Below are 13,848 nucleotides of genomic sequence, written 5' to 3' on the forward strand. Positions count from 1 at the left end.
TTAGATTTAGTATAATTCTTAAAGGCCCTAGGAGTTTTTCATGGTAAATGAGCGCTGGCTTCAGCTTAAGCTCACCATCTGCATTAGCCCCTAACAAGAGAGTCAGCTTGTCCTTTGAAGCTTTGAAGCCAGGCTTTGACTTCTCTGGCTATGGAAGTCCTAGATGGCATTTTCTTCCATCTTCTTCCAAGATAAGGCTGCTTCATCTACACTGAAAATCTGTTATTTAGTGTAGCTACCTCCATCCATTATCTTAGCTAGATCTTCTGGATAACTTGCTGCAGCTTCTACATCAGCACTCACTGCTCCACCTTGCACTTTTGTGTTATAGAAATGTCCTTTTTCCTTCAACCTCATGAACCAGCCTCTGCTAGCTTCACACTTTTCTTCTGCAGCTTCCTCTCTGAGCCTTAATAAAATTGAAGAGAGTTAGGGCTTTGCTCTGGATTAGGACTTGGCCTAACCATAAACCTGAATCAGTATATGGTGAAGGGCTGCCAAATATAGTAAAAATCAAGCATGGATATAGGAAGATGTTGAGAAGGGATGGCTATGACTAGCAGATCATGGGCAAAACTGGTAGAACTCAGAGCTCTAGAGCAATGGTAATGTATGTCCAAGCCACCGGCAAGAGTTTTACATAACCAAGTTTGGCACGAAGGAAGGAGGGAAGACAGGGCTGAAGAAGGAATTAGAGATAAACCACATTTGCAAAGAGGAAGAGTGTAAGATAGTGAAAATGCCTTCCTCATGGTGCATGTCTGGTGGAGAGAAGAACCCCCACTGTGGGAGAGGCACTAAGCTTTACCTGGGTCTTCAAGAACAAAAGCATCAAACTGATTGGGGAAGGGATGTAGGTAGGAGAGGGGTAGGAATACATGCTGGAGCATCAGAAGTCCCCTACAGTTGGGGGAAGGTTAGGATCACTGAGAAGTTTCCACCCCCAAGACCAAGGGACACAGAATCTCACAAGACTGAGGCTGAATCTCAGAGAATGCTTGTCCCCCACTACCAAGTTAGAAAATTGTGGGCAGTAGAGGTCTCTTTGTGGGGGAGAGGCAAGAGTGTGGAGAGAGAGAGACAGTCACAAAGAGAAGTGTAGTTACAACAGGTGTAGTCACAAAGAGAAGATCTAAATGTGAGGGTGGAGCAGCTAATGTTGAGGGAAAAAACCATATAGCAAATGAGCCTACAGCATAAACACCAGACAGTGCTAGTGGAATCTGAAGCCTATGGTACACTGTGAATAACTGTTAGCAACAATAAAACCCAAACCCAGCTCTACTCCTAACTAGATTGACTTAACCTTCTCTCTTGAACTTAAGACCTAAGAAGAAACATGCTCATTTCCGGGAGTAAATACTATGTGTCTCAGTCTTGACTGTTCTACCCAGGATGTCTAGCTTTCAACGAAAAATCATGAGAGACACACAGAAGGAAGAGAAAAACAGCAAAGTGTCAAGAGGCAAAGCATTCAATAGAACCAGACTTGTATGACCCAGATGTTTAAACTGTCAGAGAATTTTAAATAACTGTGATTAATACGTTAGAGGCTCTAGCAGAATAGGTGGACAACATGCATGAACAGAAGAGGAATTTCAGCAGAGATGGAAACTATTAGAAAGAATCTAATAGAAATGAAAAACATGGTAACAGATGAGTGCCTTTGACAGGCTCATCAGTTGACTTGACACAGATGAGGAAGAAATCAGTATACTTGAAGGTAAGTCAGTAGAAATTGCCCAGACTGAAATATAAAGAGAAAAAAGTGGGGAAAAAACAGACTAGAACACCCAACAGCTGTGGACAGTATTAAAAAAAAGAGTGTAATTTGTGTGTAATTGGAATCTCAGAAGGAGAAAAGAGCAGAGGTGAGGAAGAGATGTTTGAAGGGATAACGGCAGACAATTTTCCAAAGGAAAACAAAGATACTACACCACAGATCAGAGAAGCTCACGCAATGCAAAACAGGATAATTAATAACAATAAAATGCATCCAGACACATCATATTCAGACTGCTGAAATCCAAAGGGAAAGAGAAAATCTTGAAGGCAGCCAGAGGAAAAAAAGACACATTACATATAGAGGAACCAAATATAAGAATTATAGTGAAATTTTTTGGGGAAACTATCCAAACCAGAGCACAGTGGAGTAAGATCTTTAAAGCGTTGAAAGAAATGAACCTATCAACCCAGAGTTCTTCCCTCAGCAGAAATTTTTTCGAGAAGTGGAGGAGAAATATAGACCTTTTCAGGAAAACAAAAATTAAGAGGTTTCATTATCTACAAAAAAGTATTAGGAAGTTCTTAAGGCAGAAGGAATTTGAAATAAGACAGAAATTTAGATCTACAGAAAGAAATAACAATAGAAATGGCATGGATGTAGCTAGATATAAACTTCATTGTTTTCCTTATTTTTAGTGTCTCTAAAAGATACCAGTTTGAAACAAACAAAAAAATGGTAGCAGTATATTGTGTGTTTATAGCATATGTAACTATAGTAGCACAAAGGGTGAGAGGGAGGATTTGGGAGTATATGGTTGTAAGATCTTTGCGCAGCACATGAAGTGGTATGGTATTATTTGTAAGTAGACTGCAATTAATTAAAAGATGCATATTGAAAATACTTCAGTGTTAAAGGTTTTTAAAAAATTAACTTCTTCCTCAGTGTTGTACAACCACTAACATTCTCCATTTCCAGAACTTTTTCATCATCTCCAACAGAAACCCTGTATTCAGGGTTTCTCCCCTGGGTGGCTCCTCCCACTCTCCTCCCCCAGCCCTTAGTAACGTCTATTATACTTTCTGTCTCTCTGAATTTGCCTATTGCACAAAAGGACATATTTGTCCTTTTATGTTGGCTTATTTCACTTAGCACATCATTATACTTTTAGAAACTTTTTTAGTGGTTGCCCTTGTTTTTGCAATATACATTTACAGCTAACCCAAGTTCTCTTTCAAGTAACACTATACCATTTCATGGATAGTGCCAGTAGCTAATATCAGAGTATTCCCAATTACTCCCTCCCAGGCCTTATAACATTGTTATCATTCGTTTCACTTACGCATAAGCTATAATCACCAAATAATTTGTTGCTGTTATTAGTTTGAACAGTTATCTGTTAGATATATTAAGAATAAGAAAAATTAGATTTTATCTACGTTGATTCTTTTATATGTTTATTATATATTTATTCATTTATTCTATTGCTCTTCCTTTATGTAGATCTAGTTTCTGACATATATCATTTTCCTTCTCTCTGCGAAATGAATGAATGAAGTTTCCCAGCCACGCTGTGTGGCTTGCGGGATCTTAGTTCCCTGACCAGGGATTGAACCTGGGCCCTCGGCAGTGAAAGCGTGGAGTCCTAACCACTGGACTGCCAGGGAATTCTCTGAAGAATTTATTTTAATATTTCTTGCAAGAAATACTACTGGCAACAAAGTTCCTCAATTTTTGTTTGAGAAAAGTCTTTTATTTTGCTGAGTGCAGAATTCTAAGTTGGTGTCTTTTTTCTTTACGTAATTTAAATATTTCACTCCACTATTTTCTTACTTGAGTGTTTTCTTAAGAGGTGTCTGATGTAATTTTTATCCTTGCTTCTCTATAGGTAAGGTATTTTTTTCTCCTCTGTCGTCTTTCAAGAGTTTTTTCTTTGTCTTTGTTTTTCTGCAGTTTGAGTATCTTATGCCTAGGTATAGATTTTTTTGTGTTATTTATACTGCTTGGTATTCTCTGGGCTTCTTGGATCTGTGGTTTGGTATCATTAATTTTGGGAAATTCTCAATCATTATTGCTTCAAATATTTCTTCTATTCTTTCTCTCTTTTCCTTCCAATATTTATAGTACACTTATGTCACACTTTTTATAATTGTCCCACAGTTCTTTGGTATTCTTTTCCAACTTTCTCATTCTTTTTTCTCTTTGCTTTTCAGTTTTGAAAGTTTCTATTGACATTTTTTCTAGCTCACAGATTCTTTCCCTGGCTGACCCCAGTCTTGTGGTTGAGCCCATCAAGGAATGCTTCATTTTTGTTAGAGTGTTTTTGGTGTCTGTCATTTCATTTTGATTTTTCCTTGGAGTTTCTCTCTTCTTGCATCATCCATCTGTCTACGCTTTTCATTTAGAGCCCTTATCATATTAATCAGTTGTTTTAAATTCCTGGTATGTTACATCTCTGCCATATCTCAGCCTGGTTCTAATGTCTGCTCTGTTTCTTCAAACTGTGTTTTTTGTCTTTTAGTAGCTCTGTAAGTTTTTGTTGAAAGCTGGACATAATGTACTGAGGAAAAGGAATAGAAATAAATAGGTCTTTAGTGTTTTATATTTACCTGGATAGAAGTTAGGTTGATTTTACCGTTTGTTGTAGCTATAGGTGTCAGAGGCTAAAATTTACTTTGGTGTCATTTATTTTGTCTCCTCTGTTTTACAGGAGCCCTCTTGATGTGGTGGTAAGGTGTGAGGAGAGCAAAAGCATTCTCTAGCCCTGTGAACTGGTCTCAGTGTTTTAGTGAACCTGAGTTGTGCATATCCTTTCCCCTATTTTGGAGGCTAGAGGGGGCTGGAGTTGGGTATTTCCCTTACCTTAGATCAGGAAAACTCTGGTAAAGGTTTTGGTAAAACTAGTTGATTAGGACCTAGTAAAATAGTTTTTCTTGAGGGTTAGTCTTGTTAAGAGCAGAATGCTTTGGATGTATTTCACAATGCTACTTTATTCTTCCCTCTGCCAGAAGTACTAGGAGATTTTTCTCTGATCTTTATTGTGAAAACAATAGGACTGATAGGACTCCTGGGGGGGTGGGGTGGGGCGGTAAACTCAGAGAAGTCCGTGGGCCGCCCTGAGACTGGGCCCCCGTGGAGTTTTTACTCAATCTTGTCCATACTGAGCCTCTAGCAATTCATTAATTACAGTTTGAGGTTTCCTACCCTGGTTTTAGTCCTGCAGAGGTTTCTGCTCTGTCTAGTATGTTGTAATTCTCTGTATCTGTCTGTCTCCAATTTTGAGCACAGCAGTTTTGCCCTATGACCTCAGTTCTCTGCTGGATCTAAGAAGAGTTGTTGATTTTTAGTTTGTTGAGGTTTTTTTTCTTCTTAGGACAGGAGTTCCAACATCCAAAAATCCTTACATGTCAAATTGAAACCCAGAAGTCCTGTATTGTTTTTCTGTTCTCTGTTTTATTTATCACTACTCTAATCTTTATTATTTCCTTCCTTATGCTAGCTTTGGGTTTAATTTGCTCTTCTTTTTCTAGTTTCTTCAGAAGTAGAGTTAGGGTGTTGATTGAGATCTTCCTTCTTTTTTAGTGCAGTCACATACAGCTACACATTTCCTGCTTAATGCTGCTTTTGCTGCCTCATAAATTTTGATGTATTTTTGTTATAATTTGTCTCAAAGTATTTTCTGATTTCCCTTGTAATTTCTTCTTTGATCTATTGGCTATTTAAGAGTGTGTTTCATATCCACATATTTGTGAATTTTCTAGTTTTCCTTCTGTTATTGAGTTCCAGTTTTATTTCATGGTGATTAGAAAAGATAACTTTGTATGATTTGGTTTTTGGCCTAAAATTATGGTCTGTCCTGGAGAATGTTCCATGTACATTTGAGAGGAATGTGTATTGTTGTTGAGTGGAGTGTTCTCTATATGTCTGTTAGTTCTAGTTGGTTTATACTCTTGTTCAAGTCTTCTGTTTCCTTTCTGTCTGATCATTCTATCCCATATTGATTGTAGGGTACCAATTTGTTTAGAGATCAGCAAAACCTTGATACCAAATCTAATAATATTTCAGGAAAGGAAAATTACAGAGACATGTCACTCATGACGACTAATGCATAAATAGCATAAAAAATAATACCAAACTAAATGTAGCTATATTTAAAAAGGATAGTACATTAATAAGTCGATTTTTTCCAGGAATACAAGATGGCCTAAGTGGCTTATTAACATTTGAAAATCAATGAGCATAATTCACCATAGTAGTAGAGTAAAGGAGAAAAATCACATTATCATCTCAATATATAAAGAAAATTATTGATAAAATTCCACATCCACTTATGATAAAACTCTTAGCAAACTACAGATGGGAATTTCCTTAATTTGATGAAGTGTATCTATAAAAAAATCTACAGCAAACTTTATTAATGGTAATATGATACATCTTTCTTTTTAATATGGAACAAGACAAAAATCATGCTGGTTATTAACATGATTTCTGTTTGATATTGTTTCGGAGGATCTAGCCAATATAATGTAAGAAAAACAATTAAAATGTATAAGAATTAGGAAGGAAGGGGAAAAGTCATTGTTTGCAGATGAATAAAATAATTTACAGCTATATTATTAGAATTAAGGAGTAATTTTAGCAAGATTTTTAGATACAAGGTCGATATAAAAAGCCTTTTATTTCTATATACTAGCCACAAACAGAAATGGAAACTGAAAGATGTGATTTACAATAACATAAAAAATATCAAATAGCTAAGAATAAAATGTAAGAAATATTTGCAAAGAAACTTCAAATATTTATATAAGTTAAAATGAAGGAATATACCTGTTCATCTATTGCAAGACTCACTATTGTAAAGATGTCAGTTCTCCCCAAATAGATCTGTAGATTGACTGCAACCCAAGTCAAACAGCAAAAAAAAATTTAAGTAGAAATTGACAAACGGATTCCAACATGTAAAACCTGACCCCTACCTAATACCACACACAGAGATTAACTCAAGGTGGATATTAGTTCTCAATATAAAAGGCTTCTAGAAAATAATATAATAGTATATCTTATGACCTCTACGGATAGGGAAAAGTTTGTTTAAAAATATAGAAAAACCATTAACTTTTTAAGGGAAAAATATTGATGAATCAGAGTATATTAAAATTAATAACTTCTGTTTATCAAACAACACCATCAAGAAAGTGATATTTGTAATACAAGTAATTGACAAACTGTATCCAGAATATTGACTCAATTAAAAATTGGCAAGAAATTTAGGCATTCCCCAGAAGAAGAAATCTAAATGGCTAATAAATAAAAAGGTTCTCAACTCTATTAATAATCAGAAAATGCAAATTAAAATTACAGTGAGATAATATAATACGTGTTTCAAAATGGTTAAAATGAAAAAGGTAGAAAATACAGTAATGTTGGTTAGAATGTTAAGGCAGAAGGATTTCTTGTATACTACTGGCAGAGTACATTAGTATAGCCACTTTGGAAAATATTTGTCTTTTTATTATAGGAATCCATGTAGGTATGCATCAAATGACATACAAAACTATTCATATAATTATGAGAATATTATCAGTAGTCTTCCAAAACTGTGACCTACCCAGAGTGCCTACTATGAGGAGCATTAGAATGGATAAATTATGGCATATTTGTATAATGGAATACTATACAGGAAGGGGAAGACATAAAGTACTGTTACATGCAACAGCACAAATGAATCTCATAAGCAATGTTGGACAAGAGAAGCGCCACACAGAAAAACATTCATACTGCATAATTTTGCTAACATAGTCCTGTAACACAGGCAGTGTTAAACTGTAGTGTTATAATTCAGGATAGTGATTACCTTTCAGGAGTACAGCAGGTTAGTGATTAGAATGGGGAGGAATTTTACACAGAATGCGGACTTTCCCTCTCTGGCCTCTCCTTTCCAGGAGCCCCCTCATTTTCTAGTGGTTATCATGGCCACATTGCGCTTAGTTGTCATGTCTCCATCGTCTCCTCCAGCGTGGGACAGTTCCTCATTCTCTCTCTGTCTTTCATGGCCTGGATACTTTTGAAGCGCATATCATATACCAGTTACTTTGTAGAATGTTTCTCAATTTGCGTTTGGGTTTTCTCATGATTAGCTTGAGTTTATGCATTTGGCAAGAATGTCATAGAAATGATGATGTGCTTTTCTGGTATGATATCAAGGGTATATGATATTGATGTTTTAGGACTGGTGATGTTAACTTTGATCCGGTAGTTAAGGTGGCGTCTGCCAGATTTCTTCACCGTCATGTTACTGTTTTCCCTTTTGCGACTAAGAAGAATTTTGTGGAGAGAACCTTTGAGGTTATGCAGATATCATAGTCGTCATAGTCATTTTGGCATCCACACCTCTGATTTCAGATCAACACCACAAGATTCATTCTGGTTTTACCTTCTTCTTTTTAAAATTTTATTCTATTTTATTATTATTATTATTTTTGGCTGTGCCGTACGGCATGCAGGATCTTAGTTCCTTCACCAGGGATTGAACCCATGCCCCCTGCAGTGGAAGCGTGGAATCTTAACCACTGGACTGCCAGGGAAGTCCCATTCCCCTCTTCTTATTTTTACTTCTTTCTCCCACAGTGAGAAACCTGGCTCTCATTATCCATAATATATTTATTTAATTTTAGTATACACATACAGGAATTCCAGAATTGCAGACCCCTAACTTTGTGACCATATAATTTATCATCTAAATTAGGACACTTTTGAGAGAGTTAAGAGGCATTATTATTATTCAAGAAAAACGGGTGTAAACACAGACTGTTTTAGGGAAACTGGGAAATATGGCTCCTTTTGTATGATACATATTATACTAATTTATTATCAGTATAACTTATTTTTGTCCTTTACCTTTTCTAGCTTCATAAATTTTCTTTTGAATGATCGAGAAATCACTCTTGAAAACTTAATGTGTTGAAGGTTGTTAAAATGGTGAACATTCAGTGATTTGTATACTTAATAGAAAGCATATTCTATAATCATAATAGACTGCTTTGGTGGAATATTGAGTTCTCTTAAAGCTCCTTCAGAGTCAGATGGAACAGAGCAGCATTGCTAGTCCCTGTTTTGTTTGGATCACTCCTGTGAGTTAGAATTGGAATTTCTCAGGTTTCCCTTGAGAAGATTTTATTGCATTTAGTGCTTCAGAATTGTAAGTCTTAAAGAATGTTGGCCAAAGAAGTATTCATTTGAGATGTTTTTCTGGTGGTTAATAACATTTCCCTGTTCAGGTGGACACACGTTTGCAGAATGGATTTGCTCCTGGGATGAAACTGGAGGTGGTTGTGAAAACCGATCCTGAAACCTACTGGGTTGCCACCATCATTACCACCTGTGAGCAGTTGCTCCTCCTCCGCTACGATGGCTACGGGGAGGACCGGAGAGCAGACTTCTGGTGTGACATCAGGAAGGCTGACCTCTACCCCATTGGGTGGTGTGAGCAGAATAAGAAGACCCTCGAAGCCCCGGAAGGTAATGCGATACTTCGTATCAAGGCATGATGTGGTATTGATGTAGGAAAATTTGGGCTGTCCACAGTCTTCAGTTTCCCAAGCACATAGGTCTACCTAACTTCTTTGGGTTAGCATTTTGAATGACAATATTTATAAGGAATAATTTACATTTCCCTTTAAAAAAAATTATATTCTGTGCTCACTAAGCTTCAGGCTTTTATGACATTCATAGGAAGCATCTGTTGCTTATAATCGTGTAGGTCTGTGAGGCTCTCTTAAGTTTGAGACTTGTAGGTCTGGTTGTCTTTGAGTACGTTGGGCCAGATTGATTCTCTTTCTGATTTTATCGTCCTCCCTCTTATGACCTACAAGCAATCTGGGACCTTAGAATAAACCAGCTGAAGCTCGCTTTCAGGAAAGAGCCCTACTGGGAGTAGAATCCAAATTAAGTAAGACAGAGACAATAGGACAAAAGAAAGAGAAGGGTCATATAAATGTGCAGAAAGGAAAGACAGACCTTAAGAAAATTCCAGACCTTATATGCTTTACTTTCAACTTCTTATTTTTTTTATAATTTCAGATTTACAGAAATACTTGAGATTTGCAAAAATATTATAGAAAATTCTTGGGGACTTACTGCCAACTTTCCCCAAATGTTGGCATTTTACCACATTTACTCTGTCCTCTCTCTCTCTCTCTCTCTCTCTCTCTCTCTCTCTCTCTCTCTCTCTCTCTCTCACACACACACACACACACAGGCTTTTTTAATGAACCATGAGAGTCAGTTGTACATGTGATTTCCTTTTACCCTTTACTTCTAAAAAACAAGGACATTCATGAACACAATAAAATAAAATCAGGAAATTAACTTTGATACAATACTGTTATTTAATCTATAGACCTTGTTCAGTTTTTATCAATAATGCTTTTATAGTAAAATGTTTCTACAGTAAAAGAAAATCCTGGATCATGTGTTAACATTCATTTGTCGTGTCTCCTAAGATTCCTTTAATCTGGGACAGTTCCTCATGCTTTCTTTGACTTTCATGACTTTGACATCTTTGAAAGGTACAGGCCGATTTTCCCAGGAACGTTCATTATGTCCTGGGTTGAGTACTGTTCATTATTCCTCATGTCTTTTCCTCGTCCAGGATTCAGTGCATTTAGCTGTCATATCTTTCTAGTTTCCTTAACCTTTCTTTGTCCTTCTTGGCGTTGACGTTTTTGAAGAGTACAGGCTGGCTATTTTTTAGAATGTCTCACAATTTGGGTTTGTCTGATGTTTACTTAGATTCAGATTGTGCACTTTTTTTTTTTTTTTTTGCGGTACGTGGGCCTCTCACTGTTGTGGCCTCTCCCGTTGCGGAGCATGGCTCCGGAGGCACAAGCTCAGCAGCCATGGCTCACGGGCCCAGCCGCTCCACGGCATGTGGGATCTTCCTGGACTGGGGCACGAACCCGTGTCTCCTGCATCGGCAGGCAGACTCTCAACCACAAGGGAAGCCCAATTGTGCACTTTTGGTAGGAGAAATGCAGAAGTGATGCTGTGTCCTTCTAGTGCATCATATCAGGAGACACATGCTATTGGTTTGTCCTGTAACTAACTTGTGATATTAACTTTCATCACTTGATTAAATTGGTATATGCCAAGTTTTTCCACTGTAAAATTGCTTTTACTGTTTTTACTTAGTAAGTATCTTGTGGGAAGATACCTTGAGATTATGTAACTATCTCATTACTCTTCAAACTTCACCCACTATTTTTGGCATCCATTGATAATTTTTATCTGAAACAGTTATTACTCTAATGATTACCAAATGGCATTTTCTAATTCCTTCTTCAGTTCATAATTGGCTTTCTACTATAGAAAGAGCTTTCTCTTTTCTACCATTTACACACAGGTATTTATGTATGCATGTGTGTATTTATGTATCTATGTCAGTATAGACTTATGAGTATTATTTTATTCAATGGATTATAATCCTTACTATCATTATTTATTTTGATGCTCAGACTGTCCTAGATTTGGCCAGTGGGCACCCCTTCAAGCTGGCAAATGTGTCCTTTGCTATGTTCCCATTTTTCTTTGAGTAGTTTCTTGTTCAGGAAACTTTTCCCTGCCTCAGCCCTGAAATCAGCCATTTCTCCAGGGAGCCCTAGGTTTTTTTGTTTTGTTTCATTTTGTTTTTTGAAGGATGGTATTTAGAAATGTAGAGTCCTGGGTTATCGGTGGGCTTCTAGCTTGCCCTTAACATTCTGTGAAAAAACAATGTAAGAGGAAGCTCTAGAGGCATGAAGCTACCTGGCCCACTATCACATCTTAAGAATATAGGAAAATGCACCTCATTTAAACATGAACAAGAGAAAATGATTTCAGTTGAGTCTCATACAAGGTCAAGTTAGGATAATTTAAAAAAGAGGAAAAAAGGGTAGAATAAAATCCTTCCAGAGCAGGCTTCCCTGGTGGTGCAGTGGTTGAGAGTCCGCCTGCCAATGCAGGGGACACGGGTTCATGTCCCGGTCCAGGAAGATCCCACACGTCGCGGAGCGGCTAGGCCTGTGAGCCATGGCCACTGAGCCTGCGCGTCTGGAGCCTGTGCTCCGCAACGGGAGAGGCCACAGCAGTGAGAGGTCTGCGTACTGCAAAAATAAATAAATTAATTAATTAATTAATGTTTTTAAAAGAAAAGAAAAACAAATGAAGAAACATTAGCTTGAGAATTGTTAGTGAAACACTAAATGTATATATGACTGTAGAACTTCAAGCTAAATGATTGTTGTAAGAGAGACAGTATAGTATATTAAGGCTACATGCTCTGACAACATAAATACAGTATAACTATAAAAAATATGCGACCACAGTGGGGCGAGCAAGTGAATACAGTGGTATAAGCTTACTCATCCCTCCTCCCCTTTTAAAACAGGTTTATTGCCTAGTAATTTAACTAATTGCCTTTTAAGTGTTAACTGGGAGTAAAAGGCTATTACCTGAAATGAGATGCTGAAAGAGAGGAAAAGAAAGACATTATAGCTAACTTTAGTATTGTTTATTAAAAAAAAAAAAAAAATAGAAAATAGTCCGAAAATAGAGAGAACTAACATTGTTATATAAAGATATTAGTAGGGGCTTCCGGGGTGGTGCAGTGGTTGAGAGTCCGCCTGCCGATGCAGGGGACACGGGTTCGTGCTCCGGTCCGGGAAGATCCCACATGCCGCGGAGCAGCTGGGCCCGTGAGCCATGGCTGGTGAGCCTGTGCGTCCAGAGCCTGTGCTCCACAACGGGAGAGGCCACAACAGGGAGAGGCCCGCGTACCACAAAAAAAAAAAAAAAAAGTAACCAGAAGAAATAAAAACACAAACCTTTCTAAATGCCAAAAGATAGATTTTAAAAAGAAAAAGTATATATTTAAATAAAATAGATCACAGTGAAAGACTGTACACACACACAAGCAATTTATGTAATACTTAACAATATGACAGAATTGAGGTCGTATGTTTTGGTAATATAAATAAATGTTAACGGGCTTACTCTTCTATTAAAAGTAAACAATTCAGGTTGGCTCACAAAATAAAACCCACTTCTGTGCTATTACAGGAGACATACCTAAATGGAGATATTCTGAAAGAATAAACATAAAAGGATGGACAAAGATACATAGACAAATGCAAATAGAAAAGAAAGCAGGAGTCTCAGTCTTGATATCTGACAAAGGTGGAATTCAGATCAGAAAGCACTGTAAGAAACAAAGAAGGGTACTTTATTATTATTTTTTAATTGAAGTATAGTTGATTTACAATGTTACATTGATGTCAGGTGTACAGCAGAGTGATAATCTCTTGGTTCATCCATGTTGCTGCAAATGGCATTATTTCATTCTTTTTATGGCTAAGTAATATTCCTTTGTGTGTGTGTGTGTGTGTGTGTGTGTGTGTATCAATATATATCACCTTTCCAAAGAAGAGTACTTCATAATAAAAGGTGCAATCAGTCATTAAAAAAAGAAACAGTGTGGGTCCATGTACATATATCCAAGGAATGGTCTCCAGATATCTTGTTATATGAATAAAGAAAAATATGTATTGAATGAGGGAGGAGGAAGATGTATGAATGCGTGTGTATGTGTGTGTTAACTTTGTTTTTTAAAACTAAAGGAATCTTTTTTTTTAATTGAACTATAGTTGATTAACAGTAAGGAATACACCATTTTAAAAAGTTGCCTGTGGGTAAAAAAGGGAATAGGATGAAGGGGACAAGGTTAAAAGGTGGATTTTCTGAATGTACCTTATTTTGTAGATTTGAATTTTGAACCATGTAAATATTTTATATAATTTATAAAGCAAAATTAAATTTAAAAAAGCAATTTGTGGGGCTTGCCTGGTGGCACAGTGGTTGAGAGTCCGCCTGCCGATGCAGGGGACACAGGTTCGTGCCCCAGTCCGGGAAGATCCCACACACCACGGAGCTGCTGGGCCGTGAGCCATGGCCGCTGAACCTGCGCGTCCAGAGCCTGTCCTCCGCAACGGGAGAGGCCACAACAGTGAGAGGCCCGCGTACCGCAAAAAAAAAAAAAAAAAAAATTCAGAAGCAATAAAGAAACCTGTGTATGGAGCTTGTGAAGTAACTAC

At 37.2% G+C, this 13,848-nt stretch overlaps 1 protein-coding gene across 6 annotated transcripts in view; it reads left to right on the forward strand.

The window, feature by feature from the left end:
* Positions 1 to 13,848, forward strand: part of SFMBT1 (Scm like with four mbt domains 1) — a 132,574-nt gene that overhangs the window by 82,440 nt on the left and 36,286 nt on the right. For 4 of the 6 annotated variants that reach the window (XR_009542768.1, XM_060161600.1, XM_060161601.1 and 1 more), the window contains exons 4-5: positions 9,001 to 9,241; positions 12,818 to 12,958. Coding sequence is in view for 5 of the 6 variants with exons in the window: in XM_060161600.1 (XP_060017583.1) it covers positions 9,001 to 9,241; positions 12,818 to 12,958 (382 nt within the window). In the remaining variant the exon portion in view is untranslated. Of the gene's footprint in view, positions 1 to 1,592; positions 1,724 to 9,000; positions 9,242 to 12,817; positions 12,959 to 13,848 lie in introns of those variants that run through there. The other 2 variants (XM_060161602.1, XM_060161603.1) reach the window with 2 other exon arrangements.

Source organism: Lagenorhynchus albirostris, chromosome 10 (assembly GCF_949774975.1).
Source record: "Lagenorhynchus albirostris chromosome 10, mLagAlb1.1, whole genome shotgun sequence".
Classification (NCBI taxonomy): domain Eukaryota; kingdom Metazoa; phylum Chordata; class Mammalia; order Artiodactyla; family Delphinidae; genus Lagenorhynchus; species Lagenorhynchus albirostris.